General features: G+C 45.2%; 1 protein-coding gene across 3 annotated transcripts in view; it reads right to left on the reverse strand.

Moving 5' to 3' along the window:
- LOC311009586 (vang-like protein 1) overlaps positions 1-20,815 on the reverse strand; it is a 67,935-nt gene that overhangs the window by 18,104 nt on the left and 29,016 nt on the right. For 2 of the 3 annotated variants that reach the window (XM_084003862.1, XM_084003860.1), the window contains exons 1-2: positions 12,515-12,669; positions 4,335-4,615 (exon numbers count right to left, since the gene is read on the reverse strand). In XM_084003862.1, the coding sequence (XP_083859988.1) occupies positions 4,335-4,405 (71 nt within the window). In that variant the 5' untranslated portion in view covers positions 4,406-4,615; positions 12,515-12,669. Of the gene's footprint in view, positions 1-4,334; positions 4,616-12,514; positions 12,670-20,815 lie in introns of those variants that run through there. The other variant, XM_084003861.1, reaches the window with a different exon arrangement.

Raw genomic sequence — 20,815 nt, forward strand, 5'->3', positions numbered from 1 at the left:
TCGTCTGTTTCCCTCCCCCTCCAGCTGCTGACATCGTGGACGTACAGTATTTTAAAGCACGCTTACACACACAAAAAAAAGATGCTGCACTACCAAACGCTGCAAAATGCAAATTAATTTGGATGAGAGCAGTTTTCCCAGGTGTTGTGTTTGAGGATGCATAGACAGACACCAGAGACATGCTGAAGATGCTGTGAGGAGGAAGATGTGGCGCAACAATAGCCTGATACTGGACTATAAGTGTCTCAAAACACCAGGTGACCCTTGAACGCTACTTTCTCACACAATAACAATTCAGAACCGTAAAGCACAGGATATCCTGCCTGCAGGGGCAGCGGAGGAATCGGCACAATCGCCAGTGAAAGTGGTTCATTGGATGGATGGTTGGTGTTTTCATTAAAAGGGTGTTAACCAGTCGGCTTTCCGCCTCTATTCTTGGACTTCCCTTTCGAATGTGGACACGATTTCCTACAGAAAAATCACAACAGCGGCTAATGTTTCAAAATCCGCGCACGGCAAGGGAAAGCTCGTTCCCAACGGCCTGCAGCAACCTCCCTCGCTGACATCGTTAGCGAATCAATCCGGGAGAGCCTTTAAAATATATTACAGTAATCATTATTACTTTAAATCTTATTACGGCTATCATCATCACTGTAGAAATGGTTAGTCCAGCGGGAGTGCTCATCTGTCAAAAGGCTGTGCCTGATTGCGGTTATTAATTGGGGAGGAGAGGAGACGGGGAGGAGCAGCCGGGCTCGGGAAGCAGTGATGCTCCTTCAAAGTCATCAAGAATTAAAAGCAGCTCTGGGGGAAAGGAAAGGTAATGAGTGCTGCATTAAGTAAAGAGCGGTGTGTACCACTGTAGATAACGAAAAGGTCATAGTTCAGATAGAAACAACTGAGTCTTATAGTGTTTTCACACCAAAGAGAAAGCGCTTGTTTTCTGAATGGGGTCTGGTTGATGGGTGCTAGGCTAACATTGTAGCTGCTCCATCAACGCTCCAAATAAGGCCATCAAGCCTGGTTCTTCCACATGGTCTGGTCTGGTCTCTGGACGAGTATGAGCTACTATCGTAGACCAGATGCAGGAGACACCTTTTGTAAGAAGAGCTCAGTATAAAAAAGGAAAGACACCAGGAACAAATTCCAATCTTAATATGCCGGGCTTATAATTGGATGTGGAAGCAAAACCTCCAAATTTTAAGATAACATGTACATTTGTGTCACATGATTCGTAAAGGAACACGTGGTTCTCAGTGTGCTGGCGAGACAACAAACGTGACAAGAAAAAGGTGTAAAGACGATGCCAGTTCGACATAAAAACCTGCGAACAGGGGCGTTTTTGAAATGTGCCGTTGAAGATGCACACAGACGGGAAACACAGGGGCAGGCAGACCTGTGGGCAGCCAGGGAGGGGTTGAAACAGATCGGCCTCTGTCTACCAGCTCCTCCCCTCCCCCCCCCCGGCCCGTGTTCTCATTCCCCCTTCAGCACGCTTCTGGGGGTGATCGCACCGCGTGGAAACCTCCCTCGCCCTCCCTTCCCACATCCTCTTCCTGCCTCATTAGCATGCGGCCGGCTCGTTGCTATTCCAACAGCGTGCCGCGCTGCGATTTGATTAATGGAATTTGAAGCTTTGGCTCCTTGAAACGGGTCCGTTTTTTTTTGGAACTGCGAAGATGGGAGGAGTCCTGTGAGGGCGAGCTGGTGCGGAGTCCTGCCAATTAGGCCCTGGAAGCCCCGTTTCCCCAGAACACCTGAGGATGAGTCGCACTCTCCGCCTCGCACATAGACACACAGTTTTCTGTCTATGCAAGCGGACTCAGCTGGGTCTCCTCAAACCCGCTAACACATTGTCCAACAAGCAATCAAGAGATTAGGTGCTCGGTGTGCCATGAAAGATTTCTCCGTCTTTGATTTTCTATTTGAATGGATATAAAAAAACTTCTCGCCGTAACTTTGAAGTGACTGATAAGCTCCGGTAAATATAATCACCGCTGGAGCGCGTGGAGCCTGGTGTTGACCCAGGTGGAGTCGGAGGGGGCCCTGGGTGTGATAAGCAGTCATGTGACTTGGCTGCTCCTCAGGATTAGCCTCCCACAGATAAGGTTACAGTAAGGTGACACATTCCAGTGACGTATAGGAGGTTGTGCTCCAAGAGAAGGGTTGATACCATTCTTCCTGTTTTAATTTAACGGTATTCAAAGAATAAAACAATTTTACGGATCTATATAAAACATATATAAAACGTCTGCTTCGAGAGCCTCCAAATGGAAGCATAACTGTGTGTGAATTTGTTTAAATGAGTCGCTCGGCCCCATGCGAATGCTACGTGCCGCCCCGTAATTGGAGTTGGACGAATCAAAAGAACCAATTTTCCACATGAGCAGCCGCTAATGTGAGATTTGCTCGTTTCAAAAATCATTTAAATAGTCAAAATTGAGTATTTAAATTGAGTGACGGAGCCATGCTTTGGGGGAACTTTTGAGAGAAGAAACTGTAGTAACTCAAGACAAAACCACCACGATAAAAGTAAAGCCTGGCAGGAGTACACAATTATGCATAGGTAAAAATATTTTTTCATTCATAAAGTCATTTTTTTTAAACCAAATCTCCAGATTTACCCATTAACAAGCTTTTAGGGACGGCCCTTTGCTACTTCCCAGAGGTCAAGGGATTATGGAATATTACAACCGAGGATCAACGTCCTTCCCTCACAGTTAATTGTGCAGCTCTGGTTTCTGGCTGATACAAAGTGCACGGCCATCACTGTAACACCCGTAATTACTGAACAGGCTGCCCTCCTGTGTGTTAGCGTTTTGCCCTGAGAATGGTCAGAAGGGAATAAAAAGACTTCCTACATGCAAATCTGTGTCATCAAAGTGTGTTGTCTCGGCTTATGGCGGGAAGTTAGACCATTTAAAGACGTGCTACTGTGCCATTATGGCGGATTGTTTTCTAAGAAGTGGACGTAGTCATGGAGACGTCACCCATTGGTTTGTGGATTCGGTTTTGAAGCCTCGAGTTTGGCATTTTGGTCGTAAGTACAACCGAAGATTGTGAGATTGGATGAAGCCAATCCCATTCCATTCTGACAAATGATGTTAAAAGATGACTCACATAGACAGGAACACACCTTCACAATAATGTGACTGTGTGATCATTTATCCCACGTGAATGCATCGGTTCGGGCCGTCAAATTAAGACTACGGCGATACAGAGCTGCCTCTCGCGTGGCACCCCATGGCGTGAAACGATTACCTTCAGACGGCGATGGCGAGGGGTTTCAAAGGCAACAATATGTTTGTTTTTTTTAATCTAATTAGAGGCCATCCGGTGGCTTTGGCGCTTGGCGGGGATGCCCATATGTTTCGTTCCAATTTGCTGTCATTCATTTGAAGTAGCGGGGGACAGGAGCTCCCACCACAACCCCTCCTCACCAAGCGAGACCACTTTGCTCCGCGGAACTTTGAGCTACGAGGGCACATTCCTGCCCCGGGGAATGTGAGCGAGCTGAGGAGGAGGGGGGGACGAGTGACACGCCTGCGCCTACCCATCCTCAGAGGGTAGCTAGGAATCCATTAAAGATGGGGGAGGTGGAGGGGGAAGACGGCGATACAGAGGGGAGGTCAAGAGAGAGAAAGGGGGCAGCTGCTGCAGTCGTATCGCGATGGGAGCTGGGGGGGGAATGAGCGTGGGTAAGATGAGGGAACAAGAAAGTGGCCCACGACGTTCCCTTAACGGCAACAGGTGGCGGCGAGAGCGGAGGAGTGGCGAGCTGAGGGAGATATATGGCAGAAAAAGGCAAGAGGGGGGGAGTCAGTGACAAGGAGGGGCTGTTGTGGAACAGGGGCCTCCTCTCATCTCCTCTCAGGCTCTCAGCGTGTCCACAGGGCCATCAGTCAGTCGGGCCTCTTCGGCACCTGTCTGCTGCTGCCTTCCTGAGGCCTGTCAGCCGCTGCCATTTCACTGCTGACAGGCTAATGCGCCTACACAAGCTGTGGGCTCCACCGGAGAGGCAGATAGAGACACACGAGAGGCGGGGTCAGAGGGTGGACATGTGTAAGGGAGAGGGGGTAGAAGTCCAGGGGTAAGAACGGGAGTCAAAGGGGATATTTTAACATCTACAAATAAGAGCTTATGTATGGAAATACAGAACACCCTTTGAGAATTAAACAAGATCAAGACCACTCTGGGCTCGGCTGTAGGTGACTTCAGTGATTAATCCATTAGCAAAGTTTGTGTTCAGCCTGGTAGGGATTGATAAACGACGCTTTGGCAGGAGAGCAGCGATAGGAAAACAGGATTATAGAGAAAGCAGGATTTAGTCTTACCCATGCCTGTGGGATCCCCGGGAGCGTCCGGAGTAGTAGGAATAGCCCGAGTAGGTGGACTCTGTGTCCATGGTGATGCAGTCCCGCCCAGGCAGCTGGGCTCGGGGCGACGCAGACGCTGCTCAGCTGGACCGCTGGCAGACGCAAGCGGAACCGTGTGCGCGGTGTTGTCGAGCTAAAGGCGATGGGCTGGCTCGCTGTCGAGGCTGACAGAGGTGGCGAGCTGTCGGCAGTCAGGCTTGAAAAGCGACCCTGGGGGCGCCCGGCGAGGAAACATCAACCTGGAGGAGGGGGAGACGGACAGGAAATTCAAAATGTATGTCTGGGAAGCCTGCACACATTTGACTGTTATGGGATAAAGAACATTACACAAGCATTCATGCAAGTTGCCTTTTCAGCGCACATCTTTTTGACTTTGTTAGCACCCCTCATGCATAAATCCTCAGAGTGTTTATATCTGCAGCTGGCAACAAACCTGCAGTGACAACACGATGTTAGAGGCAGCTCTCAGGAGGTTACAGATAAAAGAAACACGACTGGAGTGACGCAGCCGACAAGTCTCTGACAGACACACAGCGAACTATTACAGTCTGCCACCGACAAGCCTCGAGACGACGACGGTGACTGTGGCGGAGATAAAAGCACCTTTTCCCCAGGTGTAGTTCAATAAGATGGAGCCGTTGCCAGTTTGGGGAGCGAGTCAGGGAGTTGGCAAAGTCAAATAAGGAGGAAAAAAACACTAACCCCTTTAAAAGTCAGCCATGAATCTGTTCACATCTCACAATATATTTTTAAATAATACAACTGAAAATATAAATCAAGCAAGGAGTTTTTAGATTGCAGTCTGTCAGCTTTAAATCAAAGTTAACAGATGGGCTGTCATTGCTATAATAATTATTTATTCCACGCGGTGCAGCATTCCTACCTGGTGACATCACGACGACACTGGAACATAAACACCACCCTTCAAGAAGACACACAATGAACACAACAAGGGAGACCTTATGATTTATGATCCACATTGATACTGAAACCAGTATGTTTTGGTGCCATTTTAAGAGTTTTAAGCATATTTTGATGATTATCGGGATAATCGCAATTACTTTTAATACATTTTTTAGTGGTGATGTTATTGGTAGAAATTGGTTGGTACTAGCTGATGTAAGCACGCGTCACGGAACGGGATATGTGATCTAAAAGGGTTATAAGTGCATTTTTCCTTTCAGTTCCACGTTAAGGGAGGTAGCGAATGATCAGAGGGCGTTTTGTTGAGTGCACTTGATTCGGTAGTCAGAGATGGATTGTATAACGGCCTGTTTGAGTTAAATGTGGCTCAAAATAGTCAGATTAAAGTTGAGCTGAAATGAAAAACTCTTTACAGATCACATTCCCAGTCATATGGTTCACTTATTTAACAATACATGCAGAAATGTCTTTGTATTTCTATATCAATCTATGTCATCTTTTCCTGGAACACAAAATATGACATGTACTTACACCGGCTAACCAATTTCATATCATGACATCCATCAATTCATCAGCACCTACGACACAGCACAGAGCTAATCTTTTCAACAATCAAATCTAATTCTTCCCGACGTTATGTCCCGCCTTCATATCCTGTTTCCCTCAGAAATACGCCGGCATACGGGAAGACAGATCTGTGTAATGATGCTTGAGCTCGATATTTGATTAACTGCGCCAAAAAAAGGGGGAGAGGGGGGGAATAAAAGTGTGTCATGAGTAGCTTGAGGCTCGCTGCAAACACTCATACCTGCATGACACACTCACTGCTTCCCAGACGGCTCTGGGTGAGATGAAAATGTCAAGTGTGGAGTGTAGTTAAAGCCTAACTCAAAAAGACCTAAATCACATTTCTGCACTTCCTTGTACATGTGCACTTTGAGCCAGCCGGCATAGACGTTTGTACCTCAACATCCATTAACTCTATAAGGGAGAAATGGCGGATGTTGAACAGTGACACCATGTTTGCTTTAAAGTTATCCATCTACAGTATTTTAATGAACACAGATCTATTTTCTAATATCGGCATCAATCATCCAGAGTGTTTCATACTTTCTTATCACCTCTCTCATTCCATCACTTTGTCCTGACATGGTCTAAAACTGCAGAACGCCTCCAGATCGAAACCTGAGCTTAAACTCTCAGTCCAGTGCAACAGATTTATGGCTGATTTATGACTGCAGTCGCCTTAAAAAGAACAGTGTGTAGCATTTAGGGGGGGATCTATTGGCACAATATAAGATGTATGTAAGAAGTGATATCCATCTTTTTATGGACTACGATTTTGAAGCCTTGAGTTACGCATTTTGGCCGTGGGCGTGGCCATCTTGGATTTTTTGCAACCAGTCTTCACTGGTGACCATATTTGGACTGCGGAGGAGCGACGGGTGGATCTGGAGAGCAACCTTACTGGATTCTGGTGTGAATCTGTTAACAAACTTCATAATTCAAGGTCAACTTTACAGCCAAGTGTTAAAGTAATATTAGTGGCGAATTACATTGGTTTGTAGCCCCGCCCCCTAAAGTATCCCCTGCTTTCTGGTCTGTTTGACTTGAAACTTGAGACCATAAACTCAAACGGAGTCTCCCTCGTGAGACATCCCTGCTTTTCTGCATTCACAACTCCAGGAAAAAGAAAACGTAGTCAGATTTAGAGCACAATCCTTATCTGCCTCTTGGAGGAAAACACACTTCACTCGCTCCCAAAATACACATGGCACAAAACATCTAGTATGACCCAGTTCTGTGGTGTCGGCACATCTGGGAGTGACTGTTGTGTGAACGCGTGCTTGCGTGACTGTCACAAACCACTAAAAACGCTTTGAAGGTTGCGCAACTGCATATTTGGATTTGCCCGCGTGCAAATCATTTTTAAATGCTTGAATCAGCCTCGCAAGGTGACAAATCCTCCCTCGACTGGTTCTCTGCCGTCTCACCATCAACCAGCTGCTGCTGATCCTACTGAATACTTTGAAAAGCCTTTGGGTCCCGTTTTAATCCTCTCTGGTGTAAAAAATAAAAAAAACGTTCTTTTTATTTCACTCGTTTTGATGATTCGGATATGGAGCGGCGGTCTCAAACTCAAATTTCAAGGATGCTGGTTCCCTTTGGACACAGTCAGCTGTTCACACATTTAAAGTCTTTATGCTAAGCTAAGTTAGCTGGCAGCTAGTGGTCGCTTCATATATAGCATACAGCCGGACTGACCAGAGTGGGAGGAGCCTGAACCCACCTGACTAGTCTTGAATACATACATTTCCATCTAGCCTCTTGATTTAGCATTTACCTTAAAACTTTACTTAATTTAGGGTGAAGATTTTTTTCCAATCACATTATATATTGCAGAAAGAAATATCGCATTGTCAGTGTTCCGATATCCTGCAGCCCTAGTGGGGTTTTCTAAAATGTAGCTGTGACCTGTGGCCGCGGCACTGCTAAAGGAATTCACCCATCGAATAAATACTGCTCAGCAAGCTGGACACAATCACAGAGGCATTTCCATCACCTGTTTTAATCCTCTTAAAAGGAAGTGCACGCGGCCGAATGAGGGATTAATAGGGTTAAATGAGTGCGTGGTCCAGGTTCAGTCAGAGTGCAACCACGAGGAAAGGGAGCCGCTCGGTGAAAAAGCCGATCGATCATTTCCTGCGTCCCAGCCGGCAGGTCCACGAGGCCCGGCTCTGAGGTCTATATCGAAGTGAAACGGGATCTGCGGGTGTTCACACATGTGGTTCCTGTCTTTGCCGTGCCAGAGAAAATTGGTAAGCGGAACCACTCGGAGTCCCGGGTTGAAATCGGAATCCCCCCCCGCTACGGAAGGGAGGGAGGCGGGGAACCATGGCGGGTTCTTCACAGTAATCCAAGACCCCTGCTGAGCCGCCGGCTTGTCTGTTTGTCCTGGCAAACACTGGCAACAAGGAGCGGGAGAGGAGGAAGGGCAACATTATCACAGCAATCATGAAGCATGGAGGGTTTAGGCTCCCACGTGAAAACATGAATTACTGTTACTTGTGTCAAATGTATCCAAAACGTAGCACCGAGCTTAAAACAAAAAGAACTACAAGATTAAAATGACCCAGTGTCACACGTGCTAACAGGTGGAACAACCTGAGTGTACACTCGAGGAGGAACAACAGGATACACATGACAACACCGAGACACTTGGCGAGATTTGATTATCGCCAGCTCAAGTGGAAACCACGGTAACGTCTATGGCCTTGTGTGGAACAAGGTTATTCTCAATATTCTCCATTTTTTTCCACAGGACACAACATGCTGCGTGCGGTTTCCACAACAATCCGCGGCATGTCACGGGAGTCACTGAAGCAGCGAAGAGCCGCCCTGCAACCTGACCTCTGAAGACACACTGTAGGAGTACGAGTCAAGAGTTCGCCCGGTTTCTCTGAAGCAGCAAATTAAGCATCTAATGAAGCAGATAAGATACGATTTGAAACCTCCTTTCAGGCGAGCCACTCATCCACTCATCCCTCCTAGATTTGTGCCAGAAGCGGGCGTCTGCACTTCAAGGTGTTACACCAATTACGCTTATCAAAAAGTAAAGGCGGTATGAATCCTGCATGCGACTGTGTGGGCAGTGAGCAGCCTTGGAGGCAGATTAAAAGCATATTGGCTATCGGACATCATGTCGAGTCAAAGGAGCTTGTGCAACAACCTTCAGATGTCAAATAATAACATTATAACCCTTCTAGCATCCAGACTGGACTTATGAGAGATGTCATGCAACATCTGATAATTGACAAAATATGCTTAAAACTTAAAATTGCACTTTGATCATATGCTTTAATTCTATTTTGTTTACGATAGAGTCACATATACACATTAATAAACACCTAAATGATCATATTGAGTGATCCCCCAGCCCTACTTCAAGAACAGCACTAATCCTTCACACAAACTAACCCGGATTAACGTGATTAACAAAAGCACCTTCACTGACATTTTCTCCAACATTTTCCCCTCCCCTCCATTATTAACAACTTTCCATAATTAAAGTATTACAAACTAAATGATTTTTTCATGAAAAAACAATGTTAAACATTGATTTGTTTTTTTCTGCCTATAATACCGACCTTTAATGGCACATCTTTGATTCCTGCAATCCAATACTACTCTTTATCTGCTATGGAAACAACAGTTTTGCTTCATTACAATAATAATAATCCAACCAAGCCATAGCTGTAAACAGACAAATGTTCAGGAATGAGGACTGGAATCATCAGTAGACAACATGTGGTATTGGAGGACTGCCAGTTTGAGCAAAGATGCTATTAAAAGCTCCCGTGTATTTAGAGCTAATGGTGTGTATGACCTATGTTTACCCAACACCAGATGATGGTTTTGCATGCAAAATTGGGGATTAACACGTTATTACCAAATGACTTATCCTGGATGACTAGACTGTGAGACCGCCCTGCTTTTGACATAATCAGTGAAACACATCTGCTTTTCTCATTCACAGAAATGACGACTGCCCTTTTGCATCGAGACATCAGCATGCAGCTCATCATCTCAGCCCTCCCTCCGTAACCATGACGCCCCGCTCTGCCTCTATTATACCCATGATAACACATCTCCTCACACCACAATAAGGGGGACAACAAGCTAATGCACGGGAATGACTTCACTCCAGCCGGAGAGGAGGAAACTCCTCATGGCGCGAGGCACAGCGGGACACGAGGGAACATTAAAGCCACTGTGGCCGCCGTCACATGCTCCCTGTCCATGACTGAGCAAATCAGAGTCATTAAATCTGTGGAATTCAATCAGCATTCCCGAGTGTCATCGAGTTAACCAGTCAAGATATCCTGTGAGATATGAATGAATGAGGCAGAGCTGAGTTGGAGGAACAGCAGAGTCTCTACGACATGGAAAGACATGAAGAATCACCTGTGCAGTATGGATTACAGATATTTGTTTATATCTAATAATCGCTTGGTCTGACTCAAACCCCTTGGGCTCGATACACATTTGTCCCCTACCTGTTGCATATTGGTGCTGGTGTTACTAAGCAACGACAATGAGCCGATCCAAAGCGGTCAAAAAACAGCATTGATGATTGCATTAGCTGGAGAGAGGTGATCTAGTTTTTATACAGATACAGGTCAAATCAAGACAGTGGAAATTCACCACAAAATACTTATTGTGAGTGTTTTTATATCCAGCTCCGCCATCCCTACACCCGAACATGAATAACTATGTCCAAAGAAAATGTTCCCCATGTGTATTGACCTGATGATGCGAGCTCTGTAAGCATGCAACGCACCCGTGCTCACACGCACCTCACATCTAGCTCTTGGCAGATGTCATCGCCGTTATCGATATTCTGCAGCTGTCACGCAAAAACCACCGCCGAAGAAGAATCCATGCACAACCCTCAAATCTTAATCATCCAGACATAAGGCTTCATGACAATGAGGGTCTTGCATATGTTTTGGAGAAGACGAAGTTGTTGTCGCTAAAAGTCGGTCGGCAGATTTTGCTCAGACTGCGACATAGATTTGGGATACAGTGTGCAATTAACAGTGACTATATTAAATTATTATTTTCATTCTTCTCGCAGTCTATTTGTGATATTTCAGCACTTGTTAATAACTTTGTCATCAGTTTAAAATATGTAAAAAAAAATATTAGAAGCATTGATTGAATAACTATAGTTGACAAACTGACTATTTTGACAGTTGATTAATAGTTTTAAGTCATTTCTCAAGAAAAAATGGCAAACGTTTGCTTCTCAAATGAGAATTTTCTCTGTTTCGTATCACTGAAAATACATCATATGCATGTTAGGATAATCTTCACATTATCGACTTATGATATGATATATGGACTTAACTTAAAAATTGAGTAACTTGCTATTTGGAATGGTATACTTGCTCTTAAAACAACAATAATAAAATGTATTGCAATTATTTCTGGGACAATATATTGTCTGAGAAAAGTTGTCATGGTGACCGGAGCAACTTTTGCCCAATTAGCCCAATATTAAACAACACAATAAAATAACACAGTGCTGATTTAATTAAGTAAAAATAATTTAAATAAGGTTTCTGTTGATTAAAATCACAAGTGCATCAAAAAACAGCAGACGTCCACGAAGGCTCCAGCAGCTATGACAAAACCCAATGACAGTCATTAATTTGACGTCACCAGACTCGGCACGTGCGAAAGGGGCACCTGCTTAGCATTTTTTGACCAATTTGACAAAGTGCTAATAAGCTTATTATATATGTTAATAAACATTAAATATTGGTCATAAATTAACGAACCAAAAAGGAAGAGTTATATTACGCTTATATGAATTTGAGAATATAGTCCCTTCTATATAGTCACTTCTCTGCCTGGCGGAGCTCCAGAGCAGGTTTACCCGCCCAGCCCCTACCTGTGACCCGCAGGCAGCCGGACCTAGAGGCAGGAAAGTCCCTGGTTTCACCGTGGCCTCGCGAAGCCCCCCACCTCCCTGTCTCTCCCTCACCTCAGTCACCTATTTGTGCGACTACTTGAGGACCACGGCACGGTGGTTTAAACGACTGTTCGCTATGTGTTTTTGGCTAACTGACTGTTTTGCTGCGATGTATCCGTCCGCGTCAACTCTGCCCGCCGCAGGTTACAGTTTACGGCTGAGCTGCGGTGCACCAGCCGGATCCAGTCAACCGAACGAAACACAGTTGACTTTTTACTGTCTCGCTGTGGCTCTGAGTTTTCTGTTTGAGAGAGGCACTATAGAAAAAAAAACTCAAAGAAAACGTCCGTTTGACCAAACCGACCACGTAACAAAAGTGGCGAAAATGATACACAGCTAACTTCCCGGTGAGGGGTCGTGCGTCGGTCTGACCGCAGTTTGAGGGATTCTAATGAAGTTGAAAGCATTCCCTTTCACACAGGTAGGCAGACAGCAAGGGCGTGTTCCCAAGTCTCTCTTTAGAAACACGCATTCAGCCCAACACTGAACAACAGCCTTTATTCTGCGTGTATTCATAAAGAACAAACAGGTAGACGCGATGAGCTCTATTTTTCTACGCTTTACGAATCAAGACGGGACGTTAAAACACGTAAGACAGCGCTTCACACACTACTGAGCCCGCACACACTAACATCTGCAGAATATGACCGACTGTCTCCGGCGAAACGTCACTCACCCTTTACCGGCGGAGATATCATTCCCGTAGTTGATAATTTATCCAGGGGTTATAAAATAGTTTGCCCCGGAGCACACGGGAGGCTACAGTAGGAAGCAGTGACCGGAGGAATCACCCTGGCAGCCAGGAATTTCACAGGGGGGCAGTGCTTCTCAGCAGAAGGGAGTGTAGTACGGAAGTATGGCGATAGGGGGCGTGTCTTCAACATGTGAAGTGCCAATATTACGGTGCATTACGGTAATAACTACAGTAGAAGTGAACCTGCTGCTTATTGAGGTGGTTAATTACAGTAATGTGTTGTATAGAAGCGCGGTAGTGATTAACAAAGTGTGCACCAGGAGGAAATATAGCATACTAAGATATAAACAACGCCTGACATGTTTTAAGAAATATCTAAATATTTAACTTTAAATCATAATTTATTCTCTATGGGGTTTTTTCCACAATAAAAATGTAAAAATCTTAAAATTCATTCTTTAGCTTCATATTGGACTGTGGCTAGTTTCCAAATCATGTTGAATCTGTCAGCTGATCAATCAGAGCAGACTGGACTTTTTGGGAGGGAGGGGCAGGAGGTCAGACAGAGTGTTTCAGGCAGAGGCTGAGGAGCAGCTGCAGCACAGCCTGATGGGATAAATAGAGCGTTTTTAGTGCATGAAAGCGTGTAAACATGGTGTAGTATACACCAGAAAAGAAGCAGAGTAGGTCCTCTTTAATCATTGTGTGTATAATAAGAGTCATGTGCACATATAGCTGTCCATGACTCATATTTTGAACATTTATTCCAAATGCACTGTCATTGGAAGTAATTTGTCAGTGATGTCACTCTGAACAAGCAGCATGGAGGAGGATGTCACATGGCTACAAGATTTGGATTTGCATTGCATGAACGTGGCAGATGAAAATTGACAGCGATCAATAAACCTGATGCCATGGAAACAAGCTGTTCCATCTCCAGAGCACCACAGTCAGTTCGGAAGCACACACGTATTCTGTAAAAGCAGTTTAAATTCTATTATTGTTCATGTTTATTCTCTGGTTCACCCACGCCGAAGGGAGTGTTTGTGTCACAGCTCACGAAGCTCAACGAGGCACGCGGTTCGCCAAACAAACACTCGCTGGCTAAAAGCAACAATACAAAACAGAGGAGTGATAACAATCTGGCCCGGACACAGTCGCTGAAAGAGACACAATGGAGTCAACGAGGCCTCGAACGTAAACAAATAACTTCTCGTCCTTTAATAAAGGAGAATGTGGACATATTTGATATCCAACACAAGCCTCCCTTTTTGACACTCACACAGCCTGAGAGGTCCCTGATTGGCTGACAGCCATGAATTAAGAATGACATCAGCATGGCTGTAAACCTGACATTCTTTGACTCTGATCACAGAAGCCACATTTTGTCATCTCACACACACACAAGTCCAATTTCCTGCAATTTAGGTCACCTTTGACCCCCCGTGGGGATCTGATTCAACAGAGGTTCCACAAAATCAATCAAAAACAGATATCGCCACCGATTGATTTCACATTACTCAGCTGCCGTTCGTCCGCTGTTGTGCGACAACACAAAAGGGGATCTGAGGCCAGTTCATTCAGACTCCACCGACACACGGGGAAGTTCAAACAGCAAGGCAACAGATGCCTCCAGCAATTACACGGCTGGATATGAGTCAATAGTTTGTCTTCCTGCGAGGTGCATCTGCACCCCAACACACACTCACACACACACACACACACACACACACACACGCCCTTAGATATATGTCATCCCCTCCAGAACACAATGGAGGTCATGACTGGGACACGACCCCTTTCCCTCCCCATGGAGGGCCAAATAAACACCAATGCTGTGTCAAGAAAAGGGGGATGTGTGTTAAACCACTATCAATATAGGAAATAATCTAATCCAACACAAGACATGGCTTATGCTCATATGAACATAAATATATTTGGTAACATTATTATTGTGACATTATTGTCATCATTACTATCGTTTTTTATATATCCTAATATGATCACTACTACTAATAAAATTATTATTGTTATTATTTATGTTATATATCAATGAAAATCTCTTTTTTGTTTGTATGTCATCATCCAATTGTCCATCGTCTTTATGTAATATTATTTTGCACCAATAAAAGGGATAAATAGTAAGACTTTAGAATTCATCATTCTGTAATATTTTATATTTTATGTTTATGCTATTTTTTTATGAGGTTGAGTAGTGTTTTATCTGCATTCCCTGCAGATAAACATCTTTTTATGCTGATTCCCTCTTAGGGTTGTCAGCAGCTGTCAAGCATCGGAGTTTGGGATTAGTGCGACACCGTGTGGCACTTCACCGCTATTACACGAGCTGAAAGCTTGAAAATGCACATCAAGGATGAATAGTCTCTGTGTAGCCTATTTACTCCGCGAATGTTTTCAAATTCAAAAGATTTATTTATTCAGAAACTCATTTTGCAATTAGCTTCGTTAAAAGTAAATAAAAAGTTACTTTAAAGACGTGATTAATGAAAGCTATTTTTGAAAAAATCAATATAGCGTGTAAAAGTTAACTAAAGAGCCCGACGTACCCGGATGTGTGAATCAATCGGCTGCAGTGAAAGCGGTGATTACACGGCGCGAGGTACCCGAGGCACGCGCGTCGTGTGACGGCGAGCAACAAACAGCGGTAGCAGCACGTGCTGTCACCCCCCCTCCACACACACACACACACACGTTTATTTAAAGTGGGAAGCGCGCGCAGATGGCCCCTATTGAAAAGAGCGAGGTGGGGGCCCCCGAGATCAATTCAATTTGGTGTCCGGAAGATGGATGTATTCCTCCCCAAAGACACGGAGTTTATGAGTTTAGAGAGGTTTTTTGGTAAATAGGGGAGAAAAATGAAGGCACGTAAAAATGAAGACGAAGTGGGAAGAGATGCAGTTTATGAGACACCACACACACACACACACACACACACACACACACACACACACACACACACAGAAAGATATTCAGTCTAGGAGGGTGAATGGGAGATTTTTCAGACCACTTTACAGTCAGCCAGATGAGATCCCCCCGTTCAGGGGCCAATTACATTCAGTGTATGACAAATATGGTTTAAAGGCCCGAGCGCGTAGCTGTAGAAGTGTACACTGTGTGGTTGTGGTTAATGGTGGGCTGGGAGATGGAGTGATTTTAAATAAATAATATAAAGTACGAGGTTTCCTCCAAAAACACACACATGCAATTTAACCAAAGCAGTAGAAGTACTCCGACAGGAAGAATACTAGAAGCATGATCAAAAATAGATATAAATACACCAATACAAATATTACAAAGTACCAAAGCTGGTTTACAAATAACAGGAAATTCATCAGGGGCCCTCTGGAAACAGGATTTAAAAAAATATTGCTTGACGCTGAAGGTAAAGCATCTATTTTGAGTACTTTTTCAAGCAAAAAAATAGCTTATAAATGTGAATATCTTGTGTTTTGATGGTAAACTGATTATCTCTGGTGGTTTTTTCAACTGTCTGGCAACCAAAACAAGCCGTCGCCGACGTGCATTCTTCAGATAATCACCAAAGGAATAATGCTTTAATGATAAAATGAGGACTGAGGGACAAGAAAGTTCAAGACGGGGAAAATCATTCAGTTTTAAGTCCTAATAACGGAGGATTAAAGTTGAGATAATGTCTTAATGATTCTGTAATTATAACTGTGTGTGTCCTCTGAGGCTCGAAAAGAAAAAAAAGGGTGGGGGGGGGAGACAGCAGGATGTTGAATAAACTCCTCTCTCTCTCAGTGACTCACAAGCAATGAGGCGTCCACAACAAAAGGCCCAACAATTGGATTTCAAAGATCTTAACCAAATTGAAACCCAATGAATATCGCCCGCTTTAACTCGCCAGATTGGGCCGTGTGCCGGCGCCTAATGCATGCACACACACCTTCTGACAGGCCGGCGGTACAGATGGTCCGAGCGTGAGTCTGAATGAGAGGGGGACCATCCGCGGCTGCTGACGCATTGTGGGGGGAACGTCGTCTTCAATACAGCACTTAATGAGAACAGACTGACTCTTTCTCCCTCCCCTCCCCTTCTCGTTCCTCCGTCCATTCTCTCTCCCCTCCCCGCCCCTCCCCTCTCTGATTCTCCACTTCTCCTCTGCCCATTTCCATCTGTTTGGAGACAAAGGGCCACGAGCCAGCTCGAGCCCCGGGACCCTGCTGGTGAAGTAGGCAGGGATAATACGGTCCATCCCGGGGGCTGCATTTCAACACATGGACCAGGCTTTGTACTTCTGCTGCATGAGCACCCTTCATAACACACACATATACAGGGGGAAACGCACACACACCTCTACGAGGGAGGGAGGGAGGGGGGTTCTCGCCTTGAACACTTCCGTGGTGCGCACCGGCGTGCGGGATAAAGGAGCGAGGCGGCCCTCCCAATGTTGTTCCTCGCACCGTGAACATATGGCGGTTTGTTGTCAAAACCTTCCTTCCCCGTCCAATTTGCGGCGCCCCCTGAATGAAACGCGCGCGTCTACCTGAATGATGATGAGGTAAAAGGATGATAATGGTCCGCTGTATAATCCCCCTGCTGTCTGCACACACCTCCTGACATATGGTCAGTCGCCGGCCTCCATTACATAAGCCCACGGTGCAAAGTGGGGGCGTTGTGGGGGGGGGGGAAACGTGCTACTTTCTCACGCACACACACACAAACACAAGCGTGCACCGGCCACACTGTCAGCCCCGGCTGTTCACTGCCCTCAGCAGTTTGGGGGCTCCTGTCACTCCTCGCTCCCCTTGCCCCTTCTGGGGGCTCCGCTGAAAAGAATAAATTGAAGAGGAGCGATGCTACGGAAGCTTTCGGGGATGAGGAGCACAAATGGCGTTTGTAGTGCTCGGGCGGCGAACGTACAGATGGACTCCTCCATTCAATAAGCTGGAGCAGAAGTCTATCTCCTCGCCATGCCAGAATCCCAGAGCTTGTTTTGTGTTTCTGAAGAGGACAATCTGTTGATGCAACATATTGGGGTTCTTTTCTCCCCCCCCCCCCCCCCCCCCTCTCCTCTCTAGCTCGCTCTGTTTTTAATTTAAAAGTGCTGTCAGGCCGGGCTGGGATATTGGACCAGTCAAGGTTTGAATAGTGTACAACTAACGATCTAATGGAAATCAACATTTGAGGTTTGTTATGTGCCAGATATCAGGACTCACGATGGTCTTCTGTTATAATGACATATGTTTATGAGTTGAAACACAAATCGGCAAGGGACATAAATAACGGACAGTTCACATCCATGTAGATGAAACCAGTAGATTTCTGCCGTGAGACTGAGGTTACACTTGAGGGATTGCCTCCACATGGCTCTCAACATGGCGACCAACCGAGCCGAAGGACCTAACTGAGAGAGAGGAATGTGACGAGGCCTGAGACGATCTAAAAATGTCATATCGCTATTATCCCAGCCAAAATAATTGCGATATTATCCTAATAATCATCAAAATATGCTTCAACTTCTTGTTAAGAAACAAATATTTATATTTAAATGACAGAAAATACATCTTTTTTGGTGAAAAACTGCTTAATAAAGGATACATAAGTTTTCAAAATGTGTTTTTTTTACTCAGGGAATTTTCCACTTCTCTACAGCTTTTTCAAGTCACACATGATGATATTTATGATTATTCTCATAATGAAAATCCACCATTGACAACTGACCATGGGTTTTTAATCGTGATAAAATGAGCAACACGTGTTCGTATTGAAATAACTGAGAGAGGGGAGACAACGCGTCGCTCCTGCTTTCAGAAAAAGTTACGCGGTCTCGCTTCAAGTTCATCTCCAAACGCGTCGACCCGGCGAGTAACAGGCGGCCATTCAAACTTTCTCGGCCCGCGTGGGCCGCAGCTGAAGGTGAAGCGGGAAAGTGGCGCGGCAGGCAGATGACTGACAAACTGACAGATGCCAAATAGAAAAGCGAGACACAGGAGGCCCTTGAGCTGAAAGGGAAAGAACATTTCATGCAACCTTGAGCCTCGACGGATACAAAGATTTGAAACGACAAACATGGCTTCGCTGAACCTCCGTGCAGCTGCTGCCACCTGAGAGAGAGACAGACAGACAGACAGACAGAGGGATGGGCAGAGAGAGAGACAGACAGATGTTTAAATAGAGGGACGGACAGAGAGAGACAGACAGACAGAGGGATGGGCAGAGAGAGAGACAGACAGACAGACAGAGGGATGGGCAGAGAGAGAGACAGACAGATGTTTAAATAGAGGGACGGACAGAGAGAGACAGACAGACAGAGGGATGGGCAGAGAGAGAGACAGACAGACAGACAGAGGGATGGGCAGCGAGAGAGACAGACAGATGTTTAAATAGAGGGACGGACAGAGAGAGACAGACAGACAGAGGGATGGGCAGAGAGAGAGACAGACAGACAGACAGAGGGATGGGCAGCGAGAGAGACAGACAGATGTTTAAATAGAGGGACGGACAGAGAGAGACAGACAGATGGATAAAAAGATAGATGTGGGATGGAGAGAGACAGACAGACAGATAGATAGATAGAGGGACGGACAGAGAGAGACACACAGATGGATAAAAAGATAGATGTGGGATGGAGAGAGACAGACAGACAGATAGATAGAGGGATGGACAGATAGAGAGAGACAGATGGATAGATAGACAGACAGATAGGAAGGTAGGTAGGTAGAGAGACAGACAGACAGAGGGATGGGCAGAGAGAGAGACAGACAGATGTTTAAATAGAGGGACGGACAGAGAGAGACAGACAGATGGATAAAAAGATAGATGTGGGATGGAGAGAGACAGACAGACAGATGGATGGACAGATAGAGAGAGACAGACAGGCAGACAAACAAACAGATAGGAAGGTAGGTAGGTAGAGAGACAGACAGACAGATGTTTAAATAGAGGGACGGACAGAGAGAGACAGACAGATGGATAAAAAGATAGATGAGGGATGGAGAGAGACAGACAGACAGATAGATAGAGGGATGGACAGATAGAGAGAGACAGATGGATAGATAGACAGACAGACAGATAGGAAGGTAGGTAGGTAGGTAGAGAGACAGACAGACAGATGTTTAAATAGAGGGACGGACAGAGAGACAGACGGATAGACAGAGGGATGGACGGATAGAGAGAGACAGGTGGATAGAGATCTATAGACAGACAGACAAACAGGTTGCGATAGACAGACAGATAGAAAGATAGACAGACAGATAGAAAGATAGACAGACAGATAGAGAGAGACAGACAGACAGACAGACAGATATAGAGGTAGACAGACTTATACATAAACAGATAGGTAGGTCGGTAGAGACAGACAGACAGACAGATAGAAAAATAGACCGATAGATAGAAAGATTCCATTCATGTATATTTGACACACGGCATGCTGTTGCTCAACTGGAACTGCTTACACGTGGCATTTCCTGGGTGAAGGGTTCGATTCCCACCGGGGCCACCCATGCTTGTGCAGAGAAAAAAAACTGCTTCCCTCATGATAATCTAATGTGGCTTCTATAAAAGCGTTCTCCACACCTCCTGTTCAACTACGAGTTTATGTATGGTACACTCGATATATATATATATATATATATATATATATATATATATATATATATAGATACATCACAAATGAATATAAATATTTGGATCTTTTTGTTCGTACCGTTTGGCAATATCACATCTCGGCGCTCGCTCATAAATTTCCATCTCTCCCATCCCTCCTCTCTCTCCCGGGTTTCCCACGGGAGGTGCCAGACGGCCAGTAATTTGGTTGTCTTGGCTCGTCTGGAGTAACACCTGCCCCCTCTCTGGGGAGGGAGACAGCCTTTCAGCCAGGGGCACACATGGAGGCTACCACTGCCTTTAGCTGCTGACCAGTGTGTGTGTGTGTGTGTGTGTGTGTGTGTGTGTGTGTGTGTGTGTACAGTAGTGCGAGTTTTCATCTGTATGCTAAACGCTGTTTGCACTTATTTCACCTTGCGCGTGCATGGACAGTATCTGCGCGCTGATTCACTCCCAGCACGTGCGCGCGCATCCACGTGACGTCACGCTGCGCCGTAAACAGCTGAATATAAGCGTCTGTCGGGGTGTTTTTTTTTTTTTCGTTCTCATCAAACATCAAACACTTTTTGAAAAAATATTTCAAAACAAGAAAAGGGATTTTTTTTTTTCAAGTATTTCCGTTTTAATCAAAAATAAAACCGGAAAATATGAAAAGTTTGTCCATTAGAAACCAGCTGTCACACGACACCTCTA

The sequence above is a fragment of the Eutrigla gurnardus genome (genome assembly GCF_963514095.1).
Source record: "Eutrigla gurnardus genome assembly, chromosome: 24".
Classification (NCBI taxonomy): Eukaryota; Metazoa; Chordata; class Actinopteri; order Perciformes; family Triglidae; genus Eutrigla; species Eutrigla gurnardus.